Source organism: Panthera onca, chromosome C1 (genome assembly GCF_046562875.1).
Source record: "Panthera onca isolate mPanOnc1 chromosome C1, mPanOnc1 haplotype 2, whole genome shotgun sequence".
NCBI classification, from domain to species: domain Eukaryota; kingdom Metazoa; phylum Chordata; class Mammalia; order Carnivora; family Felidae; genus Panthera; species Panthera onca.
In genome coordinates this window covers 200582594-200609617 of record NC_138346.1, presented here as the reverse complement: position 1 = coordinate 200609617, position 27024 = coordinate 200582594, and the positions used below count along the sequence as shown (strand labels likewise).

General features: G+C 43.8%; 1 protein-coding gene across 3 annotated transcripts; it reads right to left on the bottom strand.

The window, feature by feature from the left end:
* Positions 1-1639: 1639 nt before the first annotated feature.
* RPA2 (replication protein A2) lies at positions 1640-19265 on the bottom strand. 3 transcript variants are annotated; one of them, XM_060624756.3, is made up of 10 exons: positions 18515-19265; positions 18170-18276; positions 13862-13963; positions 13623-13736; positions 10687-10761; positions 10058-10174; positions 4053-4160; positions 3541-3635; positions 2239-2346; positions 1640-2085 (listed from the first exon to the last, which is right to left on the bottom strand). In XM_060624756.3, exons 1-9 carry the CDS (start codon positions 18522-18524, stop codon positions 2262-2264), a joined length of 813 nt encoding a protein of 270 aa, XP_060480739.1. In that variant the 5' UTR covers positions 18525-19265; the 3' UTR covers positions 1640-2085; positions 2239-2261. The 3 variants fall into 3 exon arrangements, with proteins under 3 accessions (XP_060480739.1, XP_060480738.1, XP_060480740.1); XM_060624755.3 differs by having other exon boundaries at positions 1640-2346; positions 18515-19264; XM_060624757.3 differs by lacking the exons at positions 18170-18276; positions 18515-19265 and adding an exon at positions 18020-18127 and having other exon boundaries at positions 1640-2346.
* Between the last annotated feature and the right edge of the window lie 7759 nt (positions 19266-27024).

The following is a 27024-nucleotide window of genomic DNA, read 5'->3' as shown; positions in this document are numbered from 1 at the left end:
TGTACTGATCGGTTGGCGAGCCTCACCATCCAGTGTAACAGAGATAAGGGAACAGATACAAACCTGGCTCTATGCAGAGACCAACTCAGCTTCCAAGGTCAGTCTAGGCCTGTTCCGTGAGTTAAGACCACAGACCTCACTTCTGGAAGTGGTGGGGCTTTGGTTTCCTAGACTGATGCAGTCACAGAACTAAGCACCACGGACAGCAGGAGACAGGACACAGATAAAAAGGTGACCGGAGTCTCCAGCTGAGATGTGAGCTCCAGGAGTGTCAATATGCAGCCTGGATTCTAGGTACTGCACTTGAGTGTGTCCCTCCTGTGTGTGCTAACACTCCTTTGGGCTGTCCGGACCCACTGCACTTCCTATGGAAGCCTCTTGGCTTCCATACCCCAGCATGGAGCTCTCCAGATGACTACCAAGCAGCTAATACAGGCTGGTGGGCCAGTTCCCATGCCTTCCTGCAGAGACCATCTAAACTACACGCGACCCTGAGGAAGAGTGTGCTCTGGGACAAACAATAAGCCAGAACGTAAGAAAAAAAGTTCCTTCTTGGCTCAGAAGGAGCCTTCTTGGCTCAGAACCCTCAGGACCAAGCCCACATGCAAAATTCACTTCCGTCTGCATTTAATTGTGGCACCAAATTGAGCAAGATCACAAAAGGGGGCCAGAGAGGAGGGCTACCCGTTCCTACATAATGGGATTTCTGAGTGGCCAAACACTGCAATGAGGAGAAAGAAAGCAATTTCACAGCTAGGAAAGATGAGGTTAAAAGGAAACCATGTCTGCGGTGCCTGGGTGGCTCAGTCCGTGAAGCGTCCGACTCTTGAGAGCAGCTCAGGTCGTGATCTCGAGGTTGTGAGATCGAGCCCCGCATTGGGCTGTGCTGACAGCGCAGAAACTCCTTAGGATCTCTCTCTCCCTCACCCTCTGCTCCTCCCCTGTGCTCTCTCTCAAAATATAGACAGATCTGCGGATAATGTACTGGTTGACTGACTTTTACGCACGAATATAGCTCCCTAGATAGGAACCGTTCGGCAGGTACAGAAACAACCACCAGACTGTTGTTCACTTTTAGAAACTGGAGGGTGGGGCCTTTCTCGCACTGCTGCTAGTAGGTTTCACTCAGAAACACAGTTAAAGCGGTTACAGAATTTTTATTTGCATGTTATACCTCATTAACTTACCTCAGAATTAATTCTTTTATTCAAGACATAGCTTACATTCTGGAGTTGTCAAAAACATCTTTGAGCTAGTGTTCCCTCCCACAAGAAGTGGAACTGATTAAGCTGGCCAAAAAATAGCTGTCGGCCTTCAGACAGTCTCCTCTTGGGGCCAAATGGCTGACGCTCAACTCAGCTACACGACCACATACTGCCAGAGTCAAGATTCAGAATGGCAATGCTCGATGCTTTACAAACATCATCTTGCTCGAGTTTCACAACAGACCTATAGGAACTGACGCTGTTCTCTTCTCATGAATAAATGGGAGGCCCTCAGAACTGATGTGGCCGGCCCAAGAACCTAACCAGAAGTGGAAAAGCCAGGATTTCAAACCCACAGCAAGCCTATGCTACGTGCCTCGGATAATCAAGTAGTAATTACACCAGCTTAGGAAGAAGAATAACATTTTCACGAATTCTGCAATAGAACTATTTTATTAGACATATGGGGGCACTTATTTTGTATGAAATCGAAGTAACATCTCTTGCTCTCTCCTGCCCTCATGAGGCCACCACTCTAGAACGTAACAACACACTTTCGGCAGCAGCCATGACGAGGTGAAGGAGAGTGCGATTCTGAAAAATAACACCCTATAACCAAAGGGGGGGAACAAAAGCAGGCAGAGATTCGGGGGTTTCTTGGCTCGCTCCCCGCTGAAGGCCCTGGGTCCTGCTCATCTTCTTTCAACAGGAAACATGTTAGGAGTGGAAACTCCCGGGTATAGCTTGAGTAATGCTGCCCAACTCTCTTGGTAGCATCTCTCTTCCACTTCCATTTGTGCTGATGTTGTAAGCGGCTTGTTTGTAACTTCTTTAAGAAAGTCCACCCGAGTTTACGTTCTGTCAGTTGCCCAAAATGGAGCTTCAAAAAACAAAAACAAACAAACAAAAAAGAAGAGCAGTAACTTTCAAAATGAGACCCTTTCTAGATGAAAGCTACTCCCTAGAAGTCAATTGGCCAAACATGCACAGCTGGAGGCAACAGATGATGAAAACAGGTCCAGCTGGAAAATACCTCGGGTACTCAATTAGATCCAGTTACTCTGCATCTGTGGATTTAAAATGATCGTCGTCCACAGTGGAATAGATGTGTCCCTCGTTGCTAAGAAAATCTACAGCTTGCCTAGGAAGAAACAAAGAAAGAAAAAAAAAAGCCTCATTTTAAACTGATGCAGAAGACAGGAAACTGCCTTTTGGATATGGCCAAACATAGATTTTACTCACTTCCCATTTTTTATCTTAGCTAAGAATTCATAGCCACTTTGTTCACAGGGCTCTTAGAAGGAGAAATACCAGTAAAACTGCAAAACTGAGATAATGCACGGAGACAATGGCTATCAGGGGTGCCTTGGACTCCTCTCCCGAACTGTGTAAACACAAGAAACGAGGGCCTAACTCAAATGCCAGTGTAAGCAAACGAAGAATCTAAAAACACAGTCCAGCTTGCACACAGAATCTCCTAGCATAAACAGCTACTTTTAAAAGTTCCTCCTCCCTACCCACCCATCAACCCTCCTGCTCCCCTCTGGGAAGTAAAGTTGCAGGGCATAAAGGAAAGACCTTTCCGGAAATGACAGGACACCCTTCAAGGCCCTCTGGATCAGTGCCAGTAACATATGTAATAACAGTAATAATTTGTAGAGCAATTACCACATGACAGTGATTCTGTACCTCATCAACACTGTAACTCTGAGATAAGAATCAAGATCTTCATTTTGTTTAAAACAGGAAATGAGATTAGACCCGAGCCTTTTCATTCTGTGTAAGCCTAGAGTATCAACTGATTTACAGTAACAAGTGACTATCACAAGCACCAAAATACTGTTGGTTGGATTCGTTCACCAGAATCAGGAAGCTGCTTGTCTACCACGGAATCAGAGAAAGGATGTTGGAAGGACCGTCTACAGTTTCAGGGTCAGACAGCCAAGCCCACATCTCCACAGTGGAACAGTAACACCAATGGGACTGTTATTATCTGAGGACAAGGAGCTAAGGATCTCACTCCTCCAGACTGAATTCCGCAAGACGTCAAATTTATCTGGTCAATTTTTGTCCAAAATTACAATCACCACACGTAATGGGATTCATTATTTGTTAAATGAACAAGTGAATGAATGACGTGACGGGTAGCATCATTTTTGTAAGTCCTTTTTCTTTCTTTCTTTCTGTGACTGGACAACTTCCCTTCTGTCAGTTAAGATTGCAGCTGACAGTTTTGTTTTGTTTTTTTAAACTTACTTCTCCATTACCAGAAAACTCTAGTGAGGTCAAATGGGTACAATTCTGGAGCCCCAGCTGATGGAAACCAAATACTCACTTTATTGAGGCTACAGACATGTGCTGGAGCTGGTTCTTGAGATCCTGAAAGTTTAATCCTTCTGGTCTTGGACAAGCCTTAATCAAATTCAGCACCTGAAGAGTCAAATGAGAAAGATTTTAGCAACTACTCTGAATCCACTCCCTTATGTAAACCTGAGTCCCTTTAAAAAAAATTTTTTTTTTTAACATTTATTTATTTTTGAGACAGGGAGAGACCGAGCATGAATGGGGGAGGGTCAGACAGAGAGAGGGAGACCCAGAATCTGAAACAGGCTCCAGGCTCTGAGCTGTCAGCACAGAGCCCGATGCAGGGCTCGAACTCACGGACCGCGAGATCGTGACCTGAGCCGAAGTCGGCCGCTTAACCGACTGAGCCACCCAGGCACCCCTACCTGAGTCCCTTTATAACAAAGTAATGAGTCAGGTACTTAGAAAGCCTTAGAATCATTAAGGAAGTAACAAACTTAGGACTCTCTGTGTCTTGAATTTTTGGAGCCACTCAGTGTTTACCTGGTTTTGGGCCACAGTGAGGCCATTTGCTGGTATGGTGCTATTCCCACCAAAGTTCCCTGCTTCACCCATTCCTGGATTGCTGATAGTTGCTCTCCCTGCTAAGGGCTGAATCAAGAAAGTTCACAACGTTAGAACACTTACCAATTTAAAAAACAGTCCTTGTTATTGTAAATAGCTTATTAATAAGCGGCTCACAAAAGAGAATTTAAGTAGTTTTCCCAGTAACAACTGCTTACATTGGAAGGGATAGCTGTCATCATGAACGAGTATTTCAAAGGAAGGTAAAGTGACCCTCTGAAGCACATAATATCAGAGAGAAGGGTACCTCCTGGCTCATTCTTGTTTTTGTGATGCTGAGGGGAACCAAAGGAAAACTAGCACCGAGAAGAAAATTACCCGGAGATCTGCTACAATGGTATCTTTCCTTGGTGCTTAATCATTTAAACATGAATGCATGTATTCATTCACTCATTTATTTACTTATTTTGGGGTATTCTTATCTTGCTCTTGACTTTATTATTATTAAAGAAGTTTTATTATTGAAGTACAGTTAACATACAATGTTATATTAGCTTCAGGTGCACAACACAGTGATTTGACAATTTTTTACATTACGTGACGCTCACCATGATACATGTAGTCACCACCTGTCCCTGCACAATGTTATTACAATATTATTCACTATATTCCCTATGCTATGCCTTTCCTCTCCGTAACTTACTTTATAACTGAAGTTTGTATCTCTTACTTCCCTTCACCCATTTCACCCTCTCCCCACAGTCCCACTCAAGCATCTGTGGTCACGTAGGCATGAAGCATGACAAGGAGAGAAAAAAAGTGCCCAGCACTCTTTTGTTTTTTTTTAGCACCAAATTTTTAAAAATAACGGGCTATAATCACTGTTTCCATTTCCCTTCTTAGTCACTCCCCAGCCCACCACTATTTGGAATCTCACTAAATAGAACTCGGGGGGGCGCCTGGGTGGCTCGGTCCAACTCCTGGATTTGGCTCAGGTCATGATCTCATGGTTCGCGAGATCGAGCCTTGCGTTGGGCTCTGCACTGACAGCATAGTAACTGCTTGGGATTCTCTCTCTCTGTTCCCCCATCCCAACTCTCTCTCAAAATAAATAAACTTAAGAAGCACACAAAAACCCAAAAAACTTTAAATACACCTCTCACACTGTTCTCACCAAAATCAGCAATAACTTTTCAAGCAACCTACCCGACAGTCTCTTTCAGCCCTCCACACATGTGACTTCTCACAGAAAGACATACCGATCACACTCTTGAAATGTACCCCTCCCTAGACTTCTTGATGGCATATTCTTCTGGTTCCCTACTTACTCAAACTATACCTTCTCAGTATCTCTTACCAGTTTTCTCTCTACCCATCTCCCAAAAGGCTGATCGATCCCCCAGGATTCTATCCCAGACCTCCTTCTAAGCCACAATTCCTTGTTCCCAGCCACTGACTGGACTTACGTCCACCTAGCTCTCTCACAGGCTTCAAAGTAAAATTACATCCTTCCCCAAACCTGCTTGCCCTGCTCTATTCCAAACCCAATGTGAGAGTAAACCCAAATGCAATCCTGCAGACTTCAACTGTCCATTCACTCACCTCCCACAACCTGTCACCATAGCCTATCACACAATCTTCGGTGGTGCTCGAGCCCATTCTCCTCACCCTGGGTTCCTGGCGGCATTTCGGCCGCTAAGTCTGGCCTACTCCAGTCAGTCCTTCTCTTTGCTACCACGTTAACAGCTTCTAATCGTGTCCCTCCTCTGACAGAAAGCTTTCAGGTGGCTCCCCCTGCCTGTGGAAATAATATAAACCTAGACATTTAAGACGTACCACTAGATGTCAAAATCTTTATTTTACTCTTGGCCATTTCTTTTCAATACACTTCACTCCCCAGCTGCACCTGGACTTCTTGCCAGCTACAAACATGCCTCTGACCTGAACATGCTGTTCCCTGTCTGGAATGCCCCTCCCTCATCTGCCTAGTAAACGCTGACTTCTCATCCTTCGAGGCCAACTTAACTGCCACTGCCTTTGCAGAGCCTTCTGACACGCCCCAGGCCAGGTTAGCCATGTTCTTTTCTTGGCTCTCACATGTTTGGCCCATTCCCTCTCACAACAGCCATCATGCTGTTCTCCTGTCACTTTCCTCCACTAACCCCTTCATCTTCACACAGTGCCTGGTGCAGTACGTGCCCAGTCGATGTTTAACCTACTGAACTGAATAAATAAGCAAGATAGAAGATCAAATATGGTAAGTGCCCATTACAGGTGTAAGAGCACTGTGAAAGTTCATCAGGAGAAAACCCATCCAGTCAGGAGATTCCATCATTTAATAAACATTCATTAAATGCCTATTGCTTTGAGGTAATAAACAAAAATCGATCACGATCCCTTGTTTTCAAGTTAGATGCCTTCACACTGCCTGCTGTGAAACAGAAGCTTCACACGTTATGATCCAAGAATACTGAACTGAATACGATTTCTCACCCAGATACTCTGCTTGAAAGGGTTTCATGTCCTCCTTCAGGTAGCCCCACCTCCTGTACCTGGGACTTGGTTTAGGCATCACCTGCTCCAAGGGGGTCTTTCTTTTTTTAAGTAGGCTTCATGCCCAGCGCTGAGCCCAACAAGGGGCTTGAACTCACAACCCCGAGATCAAGATCTCAGCTGAAATCAAGAGTAGGACGCTTAACTGACTGAGTCACCCGGGTGCCCCTCCAAGGGGTCTTTCTTGATGTCCAGATCAGGACGAAACCCTTCTCCGTGGTTTCACAGCACCCTGTGCTCGCCACTTACACTGCTCTCACAGCTTAAAGTGATCTGAATCTCCAATGCTCAGACACCAACTCTTTGAGGGAGAGGGGGGGGGTTTATTTACTCAATACAATTGTCTACACCCCCAGTTTCTACTCTCTAACCACCCACCCTCAACTTAAAATCATTTTTATGATATATTTGATACATACATATATGTCATTAAATACGGTAATATAAGAGACACCCCTTACCTTTTTAAAAAACTTTATTTATGTTTAAGTAACCTCTATACCCAATGTGGGACATGAACTCATGATCCCAAGATCAAGAGTTGCATGCTCTTCCAAATGAGCCAGCCAGGTGCCCCAACATCCTAAACTTTCCATACACAATTCTGTTCTTTTTAACCTACTTCCCCCATCTTCTACCACCAAAGCCTCCCTTTTGGAGATCCATGCTTTTAATTTTTTTAAACCTATTTTTTTTTTTTTTTTTTTAGTTTTAGAATTCTTTTCAATGTTCATTGATTTTTGAGAGAGAGAGAGAAAGAGACAAAGCATGAGCAGGAGAGGGGCAGAGAGAGAGGGAGACACAGAATCCAAAGCAGGCTCCAGGCTCTGAGCTGTCAGCACAGAGCCCAAGGCGGTGTTTGAACCCACAACTGTAAGATCATGACCTGAGCCAAAGTTGGATGCCCAACTGACTGAGCCACCCAGGCATCTCCCCCGCTTTTTTTTTTTAACTTTTTATAATTGTTTTTTAAGTTTACTTTTTAAGGGAGAGAGAGAGAGAGAGAGAGAGAGTGTGTGTGTGAGTGGGACAGGGGCAGAGAGAGAAGAGGGGGGACAAAGGATCTGAAGCAGGTTCTGGCTGACAGCAGAGAGCCTAATGTGGGGCTTGAACTCACAAACTGTGAGATCATGACCGGAACCTAAGGCAGACACTTAATTAGCCGCGTCACCCAGGCGCCCCAAAGATCCATGTTTCTAAATCGAACAGGAGACCTCTCCCATCACCTTCCTTGACTTCAAGGCAGCATTCTACAGTTGACTGCCACCCCCTCCTTCCTAAAAATACTCTTTTCAGAATCTTCTACAGAATCACATTCCCTGGTTTCCTCTTGCCCAATTTGCAACTTCTTTGACTTCCACTGGCTCCTCTTCTCCAAATTGCTAAAGATTAGTGTGTCCCAGAGTTCAGGTCTCTGACCTCTGAACTCCCCAGTTACCTTATCTAATCCAAGGCTTTAAATATCACCTACACGACGACTCCCAAAGTTCTACCTCCAGCCCTGACCTCTCCCCCTTGGATCCCAGTTCTACATATTCAACCATCCATTCTGTTCTCCACTTGGATATTGCACGAGCACCTCATATTTGGGAAGTCCAAACAGAAGTCTGGATTTTACCCCCAGATTTGCTAGCTTCATCTGGTTGCTCATGCCCCAAACCCAGAAGTCATTTTTGAACTCACCCTCTTTTTTTTTTTTTTAACGTTTATTTATTTTTGAGACAGAGAGAGACAGAGCATGAACGGGGGAGGGGCAGAGAGAGAGGGAGACACAGAATCGGAAGCAGGCTCCGGGCTCCGAGCCATCAGCCCAGAGCCCGACGCGGGGCTCGAACTCACGGAGCGCGAGATCGTGACCTGAGCTGAAGTCGGACGCTCAACCGACTGAGCCACCCAGGCGCCCCAAACTCACCCTCTTTATATCATGTCCCCACCAAGAAGTCCTGTCAGCTCCACCTCCCAAATCCGTCAGAATCCAACTACTCCTTACCCCAGCTGCTGCTACCATTCCCAAATCAATTCTGTTGCCATTCTTAGAGCCCCATAATCTGTACTCCGTACAAGAGCCCAGCCCAAATGAATTTTTTAAAAGACAAATCAGACCACATCACTCCCCAGATGAAACCTTCTAAGGGCCTAGAGTAATGACTGGCACATACCAGGCTCAATAAATATTTCTCCAAGAAATGAATGAATGAACGAATGAATACATTTATCTCTGTATCCCCAGTGCTTACCAAACTGTTTGGCATAGAATAGGATGCAATAACATCCTTAGTGGCTGAAGAGTTTTCTAGTCTCTCCTACTGCGACCAATCCCCCACCTTGGCACCAGAATCACCTAAGGATATTCTTCTTTTTCTTTTTTTGCTAACTTTATTTTTAAGTTTATTTATTTATTTATTTGGGGGGTGGGGAGAATGAATGAGCAGAGGAGGGGCAGAGAGAGAGGGAGAGAGAAGAGAATCCCAAGCAGGCTCCGCACCATCAGCGCAGAGCCTGACGCGGGGCTTGAACTCACGAACCATGAGATCGTGACCTGAGCTGAAACCAAGGATCAGACACTTAACTGACTGAGCCACCCAGGTTCCCTGCTATATTTTTTTAATTTGAGAGAGAAAGAGAGCATGAGCGGGAGAGAGAGGCAGAAGGAGGGAGAGAGGGAGAGAGAGAGAGCATCTCAAGCAGGCTCCATGCACAGCATAGAGCCTGACGCGGGGCTCAATCCCACGACCCCTGGCTCATGACCTGAGCTGAAATCTAGAGTTGAACACTCAACTGACCAAGCCACCCAGGCACCCCTTTTGCTAATGTTTTTTAAAACAAGCTCCACACCTAACATGAGGCGTAAACTCACAACCCCGAGATTAAGACTCACATGCTCTACCAACTGAACCAGCCAGGCACCCCTAGATAATCTAAGGACATTCTAATACAAGAATCAATAAACCTTTTGTGGGGTCCTAGATGGACTAGCCAAATGGAATTCACACAGCAGAAAATAATGTTGAGAAATTTCAATATTCAGCAAGAAAAATGACTTCAGGGGCAAAATAATGGTCCATAATTTTTCTTATTTGGCCAACAGGTTCGAAAAAAAGCAGTAAAATACCTCCTAGTGGGGGTTTTTCTATGAATATAATCCTAGAGCCAAGTGCTCGGCCTGGAATTATACGTCTACACTTGAAGGTTGTCTTGGGCCTCGGCCTTCCAAGTCGGTGGGGTCAGAGGAACTTGTAATTCTGAGAAACACGAGTGCTTCCTCTGGAATAAAATAACATGGCAAAGCTCACAAAGAAAACGTTCTGAGGACGGAGTGAGGCCTTTCTTCCGGCCCAACCTTCAAAATGTCAAGAAAATCAAAGCTGTAGCACAGAGCGGTCTATGTTCTTCCAGAGAAGAGGGAAAATTCTGAGAGTAAAGTTGCTCACCTGGCTGTTAGCTTTGCTCAGGATCATGTGTGCGTTGACTACTTCCAGAATATGTGTGGTGAATTCATTCATGTCCTCCAGAGGCATGATCTTAAAGGCTACCAGGCTTTTTTTGTTCTTTTGAAATAAAGAGAAAAAGGTAAATAAAGCACGAGCACATTCAAATCAACTTCAGGTTAAAACACCGTGGCACTTTTCCTGGTTGTATTTTGCCAAAATGGAGAAAATGTATTATATACTTCAAATTTTTAACTTAAGGTTAATCCAAATGAAGTTATTAATGGGAGAAAAAACCGAAGCTAGAGCTCAGAGTTGTTCAATGACTTGCGCGAGCTTATACAACCAAGCAGAGTATGGTCTGACTGCGAATCCTGTGTCCTCCTTTTACCCCTAGCGGATGCCACAGATGGCAATTATAGGCAGGGATCCTATTCTTTCCCTACCATTCTGTTAGTTTTATATTAAGGTCAAAACCCGTTATTTCTTTGAAGAGAATAATGAAAAAATTTCAATCTAACACCCATTTAATATAAAGGCTTGGTTCAATCTTAAGTATCCTAAACTCAGGCATGAATCCAGAAACTGCTTCATGCAAACATATTTCAACTATGATTTTTTTCTGACTTTACCTGAAAAGATCTCAGATGGCCAGCCACTTTTACATACGTTTCTGGAGGAACCACTGTGTTTTCACTGCTGGCATCCTAAAAGATGAAATACGTATCACACTAAGGTTTTAGAGATGTTGGTGAAACTCTGAAACTGCTAAATTATAAGGGTGCCTGGGTGGCTCAGTCGGTTAAGCGTCCGACTTGGGCTCAGGTCATGATCTCACGGTTTGTGAGTTCAAGCCCCGCGTCAGGTTCTGTGCTGACAGCTCAGAGTCTGGAGCCTGCTTCAGATTCTGTGTCTCCTTTTCTCTCTGCCTCTTCCCTGCTCATGCTCTGTCCCTCTCTCTTGCTCTCAAAAATAAATAAACATAAAAAAAAAAAAAAAAAAAAAGAAAGAAAGAAAGAAAAGAAAAACTGCTAGGGGCCCCTGGGTGGCTCAGTCGGTTGAGTGTCCAACTTCAGTTCAGGTCATGATCTTACAGTTCGTGGGCCTTGCACTGGGCTCCATGCTGACAGTGTGGAGCCTGCTTGGGATTCTCTCTCTCTTCCTCACTCCTGCACTCTCTCTCAAAATAAATAAATTAAAAATACACATATATTAAAAAAAAAAAAAGACAATATGCACTCGTGTTCAAATGGTCTTGGGCATACAACTTTCTGGTGGATACACTTATCAGCATAGCAACTCTACTTTTAGGATTTTAAGGAAATAATTAAGAACATGCATTTAGATTTAGCTTTAAATGCAGCTCTTTGCCTTGAGGTTTTGAGTTCAAGCCTCATGTTGGGTGTAGAGATTACTTAAAACTTAAAGCTTTAAGAATATTCATATGGCATAGTTTAGAATACTAAAAAATTGAAAACAACCTAAATACCCAACAGTCATGCATTTATACAATGGGATACTTCACACCATTGCAAGTGATAATGTAGAACTTAAAGTCAGACATTTAACCGACTCAGCCACCTAAGCAACCCCCCTTTCTTTTATTTTTTTGAGAGAGTGCAAGTGGGGGAGGCATAGAGAGTACGAGAGAGAATCTCAAGCAGGCTCTGTGCTGTTAGCACAGAGCCTGACGTGGGGCTCAAACTCATGAAACTGTGAGATCGTGACCTGAGCCGAATAACCACAAGTCAGACACTTATCTGACTGAGCCATCTACGCACCACCCCCCCCCCCCGGCCCCCACACCTTTTTTTAGAGAGTGAGAGGGAGAGAGAAAGCACGAGCACATGAGTGGGGAAGAGGGACGGAGGGAGAAAGAGAATCTCAAGTAGGCTCCATGCTCAGCGTGGAGCCTGACACAACCGTGACATCGTGACCTGAGCCGAAATCAAGAGTCAGATGCTTCACCAACTGAGCCCCGACGACATCCCTAATCTTTCATTATTAGAAACAATGCTATGATCAAGATTCTTACAGCTGAATCTTGGCACACATCTTTAATTACTTCCTTAACGTAAACCTCTAGCAGTGGAGTGCCAGGTCAACATTTTTATGATGGGTGATTTTGACCACCGGCTGATTGCTGAGGTAGGTTATACTCATCTGTACTCAAACCATCAAGGTAGGATGGTTATCTGCTTCCCTGGAGAAATAATGACAAATCATTCAACGAACGTTCTAAGTGCTAAGTGCCAGAGGCACTGTGTTAGCTACTACTCTTACCAGAAGCGGACATTCTTTTTTTTTCTATGCTAATTTAATAAGTTAAAAACGGTACCTTAATGTTTACTAAACCTGCTTGTTACCATTGCAAATTATGTTTCATCTTTTATGGATTATCTCTGCATCTTCTTTGCCCATTTTTCTAAGATGCAGTGGCTTTTTTTTGCTTTGTAATAGCTTTTATTAATTGAAAAATTTTAATATTTGTAATGTGTCACAAAAAACCTTCCCATTGATTTAAACAATATTTACTGAGGGCCCACCATGTAACTAGCACTGTTCTAGGTGAGGGGGATACAATGGTGACCAAGACAAAAATCCCTGTCCTAGAAACAGGAACCCTCTTGCACTGTTGGTGGGAATGCAAATTGGTGCAGCCGCTCTGGAAAACAGTGTGGAGGCTCCTCAAAAAATTAAAAATAGACCTACCCTATGACCCAGCAGTAGCACTGCTAGGAATTTACCAAAGGGATACAGGAGTACTGATGCATAGGGGCACTTGTACCCCAATGTTTATAGCAGCACTCTTAACAATAGCCAAATTATGGAAAGCCTAAACGTCCATCAACTGATGAATGGATAAAGAAATTGTGGTTTATATACACAATGGAATACTACGCGGCAATGAGAAAGAATGAAATATGGCCTTTTGTAGCAACGTGGATGGAACTGGAGAGTGTGATGCTAAGTGAAATAAGCCATACAGAGAAAGACAGATACCGTATGGTTTCACTCTTAGTGGATCCTGAGAAACTAACAGAAACCCATGGGGGAGGGGAAGGAAAAAAAAAAAAAAGAGGCTAGAGTGGAAGAGAGCCAAAGCATAAGAGACTCTTAAAAACTGAGAACAAACTGAGGGTTGATGGGGGGTGGGAGGGAGGGGAGGGTGGGGGATGGGTATTGCGGAGGGCACCTTTTGGGATGAGCGCTGGGTGTTGTATAGAAATCAATTTGACAATAAACTTCATATATTGAAAAAAATAAAAAATAAAAGAAATCCCTGTCCTAAAAAACAAAAGAACAATAACAACAACAAAACCCCATTTTCACGGAGTTTACATTCTAGCGCCTCCTGTCACTTGCCTTGTAACTTTGCTCGTAAGGATAGTGACGTTGAGAACATTTGAAACTTCCATGAAACCAAATGTATTAACCTTTCATTGCAGGGCCTCTGCCTTTGATATCTTGCTTGTAAATTATTCTTACAGGAAGAAATTACAAAGTGAGACAAAAGTTCAACCTCTCCAAAGCCCCAAAGTAACCCCACCCTGAAACAGCCGCTTACGTCTGTGTCAACCCACTGGCGAACATCCATGGGTGCAGCTGTCATGTCATCTACTTTGTAAACAATGTTGGTTGGAGCCTTCTCTGCATGTCTGATGATACCCACAATAGTGACCTAGATCAGAAGGGAAAAAAAGTTGGCTTTTCCTGGAAACTAAAACAACATTTATGTGTTTTTAAAGAAAGTTTATTTCATTCTTCATATGAGTAAGGGAACCTGCAACAAATTACTTTACTTACCTGTGAAATCTCAACCTTCCCAATTCTGAACACTTCATCGACCAGGGTGGCAGAAAGCAGCTGAGATATGGTACAGGGTACAATGTGCTGGGCTCGGGCTCTCTGAAAAGGAAAAGTATGCATAAATTCAATTAAGGAATTCGTAATTACCACTCGTTAACATCTTTTAGGTGCCAAGCACTTTACACAATCCTAACACTGACTCTTCAGGATGAATCTCACTGGGGCGCCTGGGTGGCTCAGTCGGTTGAGTGTCCGACTTCGGCTCAGGTCACGATCTCAAGGTTTGAGTTTGAGCCCCGTGTCAGGCTCTGTGCTGACAGCTTCAGATTCTGTATCTCTCCCTCTCTCTGCCCCTCCTGTGCTCATGCTGTCTCTCAATAATAAATAAATGTTTAAAAAAAAATTAAAAAAAAAAAATGAATCTCATTACCCCTGCTTCGCAGAGATGGAAACCAAGGTTATATAGCTAACAAATGCCATACTTGAGAATCCAAACCAGGCTTGTTTGACTCCAAAGCTCCCGGTCAATTGAGAAGTTTGTGGGACACGAGGGATTCACCAAAATGACCAGGCCAGAATGGGGACAACATAAGGAAGGATGACCCGCTTCCAGAACAAAACTTTAACTCCAATTTTAGAACGAAGGCAAGCTGGAGCCGGCTGTTCAGGTCACCAATGACATGAGATGGTATTTGGAAAGGGTTTGAGAAATGGCCAGAGGAGACAGAACTTTGGAGTTGCTCGAAGTGTTGTGATAAAACATAAGAAAACGTTAGAGGTACAGCTTCCTTAAGAACAGATGTTCTGACAATCAGATGGAAGTCTTGGGGGAAACGGGATAAGGGTTTGGCCACACTGGGCCAGTGTGGGCCTTTTCTTAAAGGGAAAGGACACGGTGCGGGGGGAAGACTGTCTAGTGAGGACACCGAAACCCCATCTAAAAGCGGCCTACCGACAATGTAAACTCTTCTTGTCACCTACCACTGGCCAGGGCTTGTCTCATGGCATGAAGATGAGAAAAATGGGATAGGATTTGCTCACAACACATTCCTACCTAATGGAGGCAGAGGCGTAAATAATAGACCTGGTCTGGGTATACTCTTGAATGAGATGCCCTACGTGGGATCCCAGAAAAACATACTGGCACTTTCGAGAGGTAGCATTTGGGCTCCACCTTGAAGTGTGAAAACTTCGACAGTGAAAAAACAGCGAGCAAGGGATGGGCATGACTGATTAAGGGTAAACAGGCACTCTCGCAAACTCACAGAGGGAATAAGTACACGGAAGAAAATGCACGACGGATTAGAGATTACGATCCTTCCTGTCAGACATCAACAACCCAACAGCTGTTCTACATGGAAGACAGAACGGAACAGACTCTCGGCATTCATGGATTTAGAAGGTGCAGCTTTGTCCTGAAGGTCCATATGATACCAGCAGAGTATTTCCTTCTGCCGAAGCATAATTTTGAACGGGGAGCCTTGCCAGGATGGTAAAAAGTAAGCCCCGCTAACTACCAGCACACGTCACAGAAAGTGGCAGTTAAGCTTGAGGGTTAAGATTATGGCTCTATCAGGAGCAGTGTGCTCTTGGTCATGTTTTTCAACTCATTTGTATCTTAGTTTTCTTATCTGTAAAACTAGGAATGATAAAAATTCCGAAAATTAAGTATATGGTGAAATACGTAGAATAATACCTGGCACGTTGTAAGCACTCAAAAAATGTTAGCAATTATTACTTTAAAAAATTTTTCTTAAAAAAAAAAAAAAAATTTTTTTCTTATGTTTATTTATTTTTGAGACAGGGCGTGAGTGGGGGAGGGGCAGAGAGCGAGGGAGACACAGGATCCAAAGCAGGCTCCAGGCTCTGAGGTGTCAGCACAGAGCCCAACACAGGGCTCGAACTCGCGAACCGTGATGAGATCATGCCCCGAGCCCGAAGTCAGACATTTAACCGACTGAGCCACCCAGGCGCGCCCCCCCTGCTCCCCCGCCAAAAATGTTAGCAATTATTATGTCAGCTACTGCTCCTGTTTATATGTGCAACAGTTTTTTAATAAGGATGGGAAGGAATCAGTAGTGATGCTTTTCAACTTTATTTTATGGTACTTTATAGGCAAGATTACATGTGATATTAGTATTTATAGATTTAAAATTTGCTGAGGTCCCATGTTTTAGTTCTCACTACTCTATACTGTTTCCATCTATCACAGGTGAGATTTTCATTGTATTTTTAGTTCATAAGAAAACTATGAACCACTATTTAGCAGGAACAAGAACATGGGCTTTGGTGCCACAGTTCTATAGACCTGCATTCAATCCCAGCTTCATAGCCCTGGACATGCCACCACCTCTTCCGTAAAATAGGGAGATTTACCTTTCAAATTGTAAACAAAACATAATGTATATAAAAATGCTAATGTTTATCTCTCCATGAAGTGTGTACTCAATAAATAAATACTATTCCAATAATGATTGAGGCGTTAGCAATACCTTCAAGTTCATCTCAAATCACAGGTATTTCTTGTTTTTTAACAAGCACATATTATGTGCCAGGAATTGGTTACAAGGAGTTCCTGGTTTGTTCCAAAGAGGCTCACAGAGCATGTGAATGTATATTTATTTGAAAATAGAATTATTTTCTCGTTGACTACAAACTGTAGGTTACTCTGGACAGTGCTGTATGAAACTACCATCTTTAGGGGAAAAAATGATCAGTATTGAAAATTTCATATGATTCAATAAAATATAACAGGTTTACAGGAGACAGGAAACATTTTGGATGAGGTGATTATCTAATTTACTGTTGAAAAAGCACTAGGTTGAAAAACAGCGAGATCTGGGTTTGTGAGTCTTCAGTTTATAACCAGTATCACTCTCCGAAAAGCTGTCTTAATACACGGCCCAAGCAAGGGATCCTGAGATAAAAATTCTATCAACTGGAATGAAGAAAATAGTTACGCTCAGAAAAGCTAAAAACTAATGCTCTATCTTTTGTTTTCTTCTTCACAACCTCAAGGAAGACAAAGCGCACCGGAGTCCCCTGTGGTCTTGGCTGGGAAAAAGAAAACTACAATACAGAGAAGCTGCTTACCAGATTTTGGATTCGCTCAGCATCACGTGTGCACTGTCTAGAGTTCCATTTACTTACTAGCTATATAAGCTTAGGCAGTCCCTTAATCTCCCAGAGCCTCTGTTGTACAATGGAGTAAACAATAAATACGTTATGGGATTATATGAAATAATCTGTACAAAAAATATAATGCAGTGTCAAATGTATGGTAATTATCGACGAATTCTTTCCCACCGACACACCCCTGAATTAATAGTTTAGGTGAAAGCTTATCAACCCATACAAAAAACAGAGAACTTCCTAATATTGAACCTGAACACCACATGTGAACGACAGCTAAAGAGTAGCCACATCAACCTTGTGTTTAAAGGATGAAATCAACGGTAGTTGTTAAAGGCAAACTCATTCCTGCAAGAGTGAATAACAAGCTTTTTACGCATAGCTTTCCTATACATCACATTACCTCACCTATCAATTCTCAGAACCACCCTGTGATATAAGTCGTGCTAGTACCATTTATCAGATGAGAAAAACCAAGGGCCACAAGGTTCAAGTTGCTGCACTAAAGTCACCGCCAGTTAAAAGCCGATGCTTGACGCTATGTATTTGGGCTCCATCACTCATGTCTTTTTTAATAAAAATATCTGGGATGACTTATTAAAAGGGACTATAAGGCAGGCACTTATATATACCACAATATTAAGTCTCACAACAACTTTGTAAGGCATGTATTATTACAATATTACATGTATTATTACAACATGTAAGGCATGTACGATTAATCCCATTTAGCAGTAATCCCATTTGATTCCTGAGGTTAAGAAATTTGTCCAATGAGACCATCAGTGTCAGAGCAACAGAACACAGATCCACCTGACTTCCAACACCATGCCCTTTCCACCGCTTTTTATCACCTCATTACATTTAATTAAAAAAAAAAATTTTTTTTAAATACACGAAGAAGGCAAAATAGGCTAATACCAGTTCAGTTTGTCCACAAAACGGATTCCTTAGTAAACTTCAAAATAAAGCCAAAAAAACAGTGGAAGTGAAAGTGGGAGAAATTTTTTTTTTGAAACTTACAGCACTCAACTGTAAGATTCCATACGACAATAGTTGGTAATTATCCAATCAGTTCATGTTTAACACCTTTCGCCGCAGACATTTTCTCTCAGGGATGAGTTAGGAGCTTCAGGCCAGAATAAAATAAAACGAAATGCTCTTTCAACCTACTGATTTCTTTTCAGCCTGGGAAGGTGTCGGGAATCCGAAGCCCCCCGGGGACTGTGTGTAGCCGCCGCCGACTCCGCCAAAGGAAGTGCCATAGCTTTCAGATCCGCCTGGTTTTAAACAACAGTATTAATGCCTGTGCTGCTTCCCAAGCCTCTGAAGAGCCCACCGGGCCCCTCAGACTTCACCCCACGGCCAACCACTCCCAGCGTCGCCCTAATCTTCCCCACCACTAGCCCCGGGCCCTCGCCCCTTGCCCACCCCGTCCCTCCCAGCCACTCCCCCCGTCACACGTCTGTCCGACCCCCCGCCCTCTTGCTAAATCCTCCTTGCGACGCTCATCCTTACCAAACCACATCTTGGTCACGATCCCCTCAGGAGAGAGGCCCAGAAGACTTCAGTCTGGTGGGTTGGCCGGGATCCTCAGAACCCCCTTTCGCCCGCAGTGCTACAGCTACTTCCCGCGGGTGCCACAAACTCCTTCCCGCGAAGGACGGAGCCAATCAGCGTCCAGAACGCTTCGTGCTTCAGCCAATCAATGCTCACGAACGCTACACTTTTTCCTGTCTTCCCAGGCCCTGCTTAAGAAAACGCGCCCTGCGCTGCCACGGGGGGCCCCGAAGGCTCTGCGGCCATTTTTACTAAGGGCAAAACACGCTGCGCAACCGGAAGCAAGGAGCAGAGAGAGGCTGATGGGCGGTGTCTCAAGAAAACAACCAAGCAAAATGATAATCCCGTAGCTCAGGCCGTATAATCCCACCTCCGCCAGATGGGCGACACTTTACATCACTTCCTTTGTTAGGCGTCCTCCTGTTCCCGCCAACCTCTCACCAATCAGACGTCGCCGTAATCTACATCGTTACAGCAGAATTCGGGCCTCGGCGACTCCGCCTCGCCATCGTGTGGCGCTTGCGCACCGGGGGACCTCGCCTTACGAGCTTCACAGCCCCTCGTGGGGTTGCCAGTTCCTTTCCTCAAAAAAGCCGAGTTCTTTCCTCGTATCCGCGTTCCCTCGTCCCGATTCTTCCCAGCGAGGCTATAAGGCACTTACACTCTCATCCCCAAAATATGTGAGGATGGCATCCTGCTCCTGCCCCGCCATCCACCCCAGGGTAATACGCCTCTGCATCCCCGATTACTTAACCACTTCTTCATATAACATTGTTCCGTCCTGTAGGGAGGGGAACGCGTCTGTCAGTTCCTTCCTCTAAATATCACTAGGTTGGCACACCTCGCTTATGTGATAGGAAGTATTTAATGTTGCGTCTTGTGTTCCAAGGTCTGTGCTGGCCCCAGGGTTTCAATAGTAAGATAGACATGGTATCTGGGTTCCTGGGCCATTTTATTTTTCTGAAACTTCAGACACTGCCTTAAATATTTTACATTCACTAACTCAACCCTGTGAGGTAGGTGAGTACCGTTTACTGTCCCGATTTTACCAAGGGGGCAGCTGAGGCAAAGAAAGGCTAAGTTGTGGAAGTCGGCATTCAAGCCCAGGAAGTCTGATTGCACCAGCCAGTGTAGTCACTATACCTTCTTGTACATCTTAGAATTGGAGCACAAACTCGAGTTGACAACTGGGGTCAGGCAGCAAAACTGTAGATGTAGTGGGTTAGATAATAGAGGGAAACTTTTTACTTTTTTCTCCGTAGTGAGAAAAACAACCATGCAAACATAATGGTAAACAGCAACCAACCCAATGAATATGGGCCTAGTGTTGCCATCTATGTGCTTCTTTAGCAGATGCCAGAAATTTTGATTTTTGTGTAAAAAATTTCTGAATTTTAAGTGTTTTTAAGTAAATTAAAAAATCTTAAAAATACCGTGTAGGCCAAAGAAAAGGTATCTGTGGGTCAGACATTGCCCGTCTCCCACCTCTTACCTATGTAAATTCTGTAAGCCTCCGGGGGCCCCTGGGTGGTTCAGGCAGTTAAGCCTCTGACCTGCTCAGGTCATGATCTCACAGTTTGTGGGTTTGAGCCCTGCACCGGCTTTGTGCTGACAGCTTGGAGCCTGGATCCTGCTTTGGATTCTGTGTCTCCCTCACTCTCTGCCCCTCCTGCACTCGCTCTCTCTCTCAACAATAAATAAACACTAAAAAAAAAAAAAAAAATTTAAATTCTGTAAGCCTCCAAATCAACACCGAGGAATAAACAAGATACAGCCAAGGACAAAAACTTGAGGCATACCATGAGGACATTGTTATATTAAGCCCAAGGTGATCGAAATTTACATACTCTGGCAAATAAGAGTATATTTGATATATAGGATAACATGTTTGGAATTAAGAGTATTCTGGGAAATTTTAAGATGTGGGTTCACTTGAGGTAATTGTCCTCATGTGGGTTCTACTAGTTATAAATTCAGCCGAGAAGATCATACATTTAAAAATAAATGAAATGAAAGTGTCTTAATTAAAATACTGCACAAGGCAAAACATCAAAATAAGATTTTCTTCACACCTTTTCAAGAGCTTGACGACCTAATGAATTGAGCAGAGGGCTCAGTTCTCAATCAGCACTAAAATAATTCTGTGACTTATGTGTGTGTGTTTGTGTGCATGTTCGTGATTTCATCTCTCAAGGTTTGCTCTTGTCAAGTTGAAGTCTTCCTTTTCCCTCTCCAGGTATGGTAGTTCCTCAAAAAATGAAAAGTAAAATTACCATATGATCCAGCAGTTCTATTTCCGGGTATATACCCCAGAAATTGTAAGAGACCCCCAAAGAACCAAAAGAGACTCAGATACTTGTACACCCACATTCATAGTAGCATATTTCACGGCAACCCAAGTATCCACTGACAGATGAATGGAAAACGAAATGTGGTATGGGCATACAATCGAATATTTTTCATCCTTAAAAAGGAAGGAAATTCTGACACATGCTAAAATACCAGGGAACATAGTGCGAATGCCACTGAACTGTACATTTTAAATGGTTAGGGGTGCCTGGATGGCTCAGTGGGTTAAACCTCAGATCATGATCTCATGGCTCTTTATTCAAGCCCCACATTGGGCTCTGCACTGACAGCTCAGAGCCTGGAGCCTGCATCAGATTCTGTGTCCCTCTCTCGCTGCCCTCTCTCTCTCTTCCTCTCTCTCTGTCTTCCTCTCTCTCTCTCTGCAAATAAACATTACCCCCCCAAAATTTTTTAATGGTTAAAATGGGGCACGTGGATGGCTCCGTTGGTTAAGCATCCGACTTTGGCTCAGGTCATGATCTCGCCGTTCACGAGTTCGAGCTCCACATTGGGCTCTGTGCTGACAGCTGGGAGCCTGGAGCCTGCTTCAGATTCTGGGTCTCCCTCTCTCTCTGCCCCTCCCCTGCTCACATCTGTCTCTCTCTCTCTCTCAAAAATTAAAATAATACAAACATTTAATAAGTAAAATGGTTAAAATGATGAATATTATTTTATGTATATTTGACCACAGTTAAAAAAAAAGCCATTTCAACTTCTCATGTCATTTTGCCTCTACTTTATAAATGCACATATTTTAATCAGAACTGTCCCCACATTGATGAATTTTCATTAGACTTAATTTCCTGCTCAATTTTCTCTACAGTGAGATTTACTCATTTCTAATTTTTTCCATTTTTAATTTTACTAAAATAATTTTTATGTGAATCAGTTCTTTCCTGGACAAATTTTATACTGAGTGCTTAATTCATCATTCAAGTTTGATCCAAACCAAATTTTACTAATTTTTCACATCTGCCACTGTAGTTTTATGGGTGCTTATTATTTCTATCAAGTACAATTTGATTCAGGGGACTTTTTGAAGTTGTCAGTGTTATAGACAACATGTGATTCTCCAACTTTTACTGGCTAACAACTTTCAGTTTTATATTGTACTGATTCTTTCTACCAGTAATAATAGATATGAATTGGATAATACTGATAGAATTCTTTTTTTCATGAGATTTTATTTTTTTGTTTTTTTTCCTGTTTTTTTTTTTTTTTTTTAATTTGTTTTGAATAGAGAGAGAGACAGAGTGTGAGCAGGGGAGGAGCAGAGAGATGGAAACACAGAATCTGAAGCAGGCTCCAGGCTCTGAGCTGTCAGCACAGAGCCTGACGCGGGGCTCGAACTCGTGAACGGCGAGATCATGACCTGAGCCAAAGTCAGGACGCTTAACCGACTGAGCCACCCAGGTGCCCCTATGAGATTTTATTCTTAAGTAATCTCTACACCCAATGTGGGGCTCAAACCCACAACCCTGAGATCAAGATTCATATGGTCTACCGACTGAGCCAGCCAGGCGCTCCCTACAGAATTATCTCAATACCAGAGAGGCTTTTTATATGTGGCAGAACCCCCACAACTATTTAATGCTCACTCTATTCAAGTCTTACAGCTAATAAAACTTGAAATCACTCTTTTGAGTATTTAAACATTGTTGACCAACTTAAGTAAATATCTTTAGATTTTTAAACTGCAATTAAAGTTTTGGTATGGCTCTTTCTTAAAAGTACTTCAAATATCTTAGGGAACAGACAAAACACACAAAAATGATGTTTTCTTTTTGTTGTGTCTAAGACTTTTTAAGTCATGCCTTCTATATAGGTTTTAGGTTTTTGCAACCTGCTGTCTTCCCTCAAACGATAGGCTTTCAGTCTCACATGGGCCGCATTACATAACTCGTCCGTTTGTTAACACCGATGGGCACTTTTGCATTTTTGGAAATTCATGTATTCCTATTAAGACGTTATTTTGTTATGTTCATAGGGCCACCTGAAGGCTTCATTTCCTAGAAGAGGGATTGAATCTGTCGAGTTAGCAGGACTCGAGGCTGATTGGTTCTTGGAGTACCCTGTTGTCCTCACCAATTTCGTCTTTGTGTGTGACCAACCCAGCCCAACCACCTGTGTTCCGCCCACAGTTCCCTTTGTCTAGAACTCTTTGAGTCCTTCCTTTTTTTTTTTTTTATTTTTTTAATTTTTTAAAATGTTTATTTATTTTTGGGAGAGAGAGAGAGAAGCAGAGAATGAACAGGGGAGGGGTGGAGAGAGAGGGAGACACAGAATCTGAAGCAGGCTCCAGGCTCTGAGCTGTCAGCACAGAGCCCGGCCCAAGGCTTGAAGCCACAAACTCTGGGATCATGACCTGAGCTGAAGTCAGCCGCTTAACCGACAGAGCCACCCAAGCACCCTGGAACTCTTGACTTCTCACAGATCTGTGAGTGTTATGCCCAGAATTCGTGATCCCCAAATACCGCCAGGGAGCCGAGTCCGATGTAAAAGCAAAAGAGCCTTTATTCGAGCTAGCTCGAGCTCAATCCCCTACATGCACCGACGCAGCGGTGAGATACCAGGGAGAGAGAGCGAGTTGCAAAAGGACAAAGGTTTTATTGGGGCCTAGGGGCAGTTGGTGAGGTAATGGCTATGGCCTCAGCCGATTGGCTGGGGAAGGGTCCTGGGGAAGAGTCCGAGTCCTGTTAGGCAGGTGGGGGGGGAGGTTACTCAAGGGGAGGAGGTGTGGTCAAGGTGAAGGACACAGAACAAGATGGAGTCGGCCAGCGTAGGCCCGCCCTTTCAGTGAGTTGCTTTACTTATCCTGGTGGGAACAGTGAATATGTATACTTTATAAACAGACATCTCATTAATAAAAGAAGCAACTAAGTAAACTTTTTTTTTTAATGTTTATTTATTTTTGAGACAGAGAGAGACAGAGCATGAACGAGGGAGGGTCAGAGAGAGAGGGAGACACAGAATCTGAAGCAGGCTCCAGGCTCTGAGCTATCAGCACAGAGCCCGACGCGGGGCTCGAACTCACGGACTGTGAGATCATGACCTGAGCCGAAATCGGTCGCTTAACCGACTGAGCCACCCAGGCACCCCAATCTTTTTAAGATTAAAAAGTTATGGGACCTGGCTGGCTTAGTTGGTAGAGCATGTGACTCTTGATCTCGGGGTTGTGAGTTCAAGTTCCACGTTGGACATAGAGCTTCCTTGAAAAAGAAAAAAAAAAAAAAGTTAAACATATCGTATGACAGTCACCATTCTTACGCGTTTCAACCAGTTTTTGTGTCCTTTTTCTATTTGGAACTTTCCTATTTCGGTTGTCATCATGAACTCATGGCCTTTCACAGATTCAACTTTTCCAATAACTTTGACAGCAACAATAATAAAATAACCATCAGGTTGATATAGATGCCACAGTGGTCATGTCGTGGCCCGTGAGAGGTTGGTTCCTTTGTCCTATCAGTGCCGCTAATGTTATTTACAGCCTGCTGGCTTTCTGGCAACAGGAGGATGTTCCAGTTTTCTCTTTCCCCAAGCCATGGACTCATTGCCCCTCCTCTGGAGGAGAACAGCACACATGAGCCTTCTGAGAGTTGTCTCTGGGCAGGGGGCTGCTGCCCTTGGAGCCCTCTTAGTAATCAGCAATGACAATAGTTATTAGTAATTGGCACTGACAATAATTATTTTTTAAGGTGAGGAGTTTGCATTTATTTTTCCAATTTAAGGTAGTGTGCTACTGTACCTCACATTTGTAACACTGGCAGATAAGTTGTGGATAGTTTTGTTGTTGTTTTTTTTTAAATCTTGGAGCAAGGGGCCCTTGGTTGGCAAAGACATAGAATCTGGCTGTGCCTCTGGGTCAAAAGCACAGGATCAAAAGGTCCTGCTTTATTCACTTAATCTTCACGACAACCAAACGAGGTAAGCACTCTTAGCACCCCCACTTTACAGATGAAGAAACTGAGCTTCCCAACCTTTTCCAATCCCCACTTTACAGAATTCCCAGCCTTTTCCATATCGTAGACGCGTGTACAAAATAACATACGCTGGACTAAACACATGAGGTTGGCAGGGGCCCAGGTATAGGGTGACCACTCATCCCAGTTTGCCCAGGACTTTCCCAGTTTTGCAACTGAAAGTACCTGGTCCTGGGAACGCCTCCAGTCCCCGTCAGACCAAGATGGCTAATCCACCTTGCAGAGGTGTCCGGCCAGGGGTCCCTAGCTGCCCCATGCCCAGCCTGCCTGGCGATGAATAACATCGCCTTGCTCCTGTGACCTTTTAATGGTACACCGGCGTGCCTGACCGTTGTGGGTGAGACTGAGCAATCGGCCTGAGGTCACAGAGCTGGTAAAGAGAAGAGCCAGCGTCGAACCTAGCGCTCTGTGCTCCTGACTCTCTTAACCACGATGCTCGGTCCCTCCGTGTCTCCTTTACGCCCATCCCCTCAGCCTCGTCAGCATGGTTTCATCCTCAGACACTCAGCCCTTGGATGCTGTTGTCTTATCAAACCAACACAAGTAAAAGGGGCTTTTCTCAAAACTGTGTGCAACTTTGAAGAGTGCCTCCAGAAGAGGAAGTGTGCCCAAGAGGACAGATGGTAAGAGGGGGACCTCCAAAGGGGTGACAGTGCTCAATCCGGACGTCATGCTAAGAACCCAACTACTCCCCCCGAAGCCGCTGAAGGTTTTGGAGCGGAGGAGTTACATGATGACTTCCGGGTTGTGAGATGATCTCCCTGGCAGAGTGAGGGAGCAAGGACAGGCCAGGGAAGGCCCAAGACTACAGGCGGGGTGATCTGTTAGGAAGCTGGGGGAAAAAAAACAAGGTAGCAATGCTGTGGGCCTGCCCCAGGCCAGAGGGAGTGAGAGAGGCAGTGATAAAGCAAAAGCCACAGGAAAGGAAAGAATTTAAGAGGTCTGCAACTTATTTTTTTTTTCTTGTGGAAGTAATCATATATTCTTTTTTTAAAATTTATTTATTGTTGGGGCACCTGGGTGGCTCAGTCGGTTAAGCGTCCGACTTCAGCTCAGGTCATGATCTCACAGTCTGTGAGTTCGAGCCCCGCGTCCGGCTCTGTGCTGACAGCTCAGGGCCTGGAGCCTGCTTCGGATTCTGTGTCTCCCTCTCTCTCTCTGCCCCTCCCCTGCTCATGCTCTGTCTCTCTCTGTCTCAAAAATAAATTAAAAAATTTAAAAAAATGTATTTATTGTTTAATTTACATCAAGAGGTCTGCAACTTATTAATGTGTTCTTCATTCAGTCTTAATTTCTCCATCATCCACTTATTCACCAAATACTTATTTAGTGCCTGTGAAGGGCCAAGAGCTATGCTAACCCTGAATGGAGTCTAGTTGTGAATCTGGGTAACAAGGAGAAACAGATCAGGAATTCAAGAACAGAAGCAAGCCTCTTCAGTGAAGATTTGGCCATGCTGAGTTTGTTAAGTATGGCCAGCTTCAGAATTTCTCTCTGGGATCTTTTTTTCCCCTGAATGTTTATTTATTTATTTTGAGAGAGAGAGTATGTTCAAGCAGTGGAGGGGCAGAGAGAGAGAGAGAGAGAGAGAGAGAATCCCAAGCAGCTTCCTTGCTGTCAGCACGGAACCTGACACAGGCCTCGATCCCACGAACCATGAGATCATGACCTGAGCTGAAATCTAGAGTCGGATGCTTAACCAACTGAGCCACCCAGGTGCCCCTCTCTCTGGGATCTTTAAGAATCAACCATCACAAAAAGCCCAGCTTAGAACAGACCCAAATTATAAAGTATACTTTGAGGCATGCCACGTTTTGTTATTAGATGCTCATTCTTTTGAGTCAGTCACTGCTGCTGCAAAGGGAAAATTCACAAGGAATTCTTCTACGATCCTTTCACGTACCTGCTCCAAAACCTTCTGTGATTGCCCGTGACCTGTAGGAAAAAGCTTGAGGTCTTTCGGATGGCATCCAAACTGGGCACCATCAGAGTTATAATTTGACATTAATCTATATGAATTTTACTAAAGCCTATTTCAGTAAACTGTAAACTATTTTTGTCCATCATTATATCACCAGCATCTGGCACACAGAGGGTATTTAAAGAATACATGTTAAATACAAGAGTAAATGAAGGAAT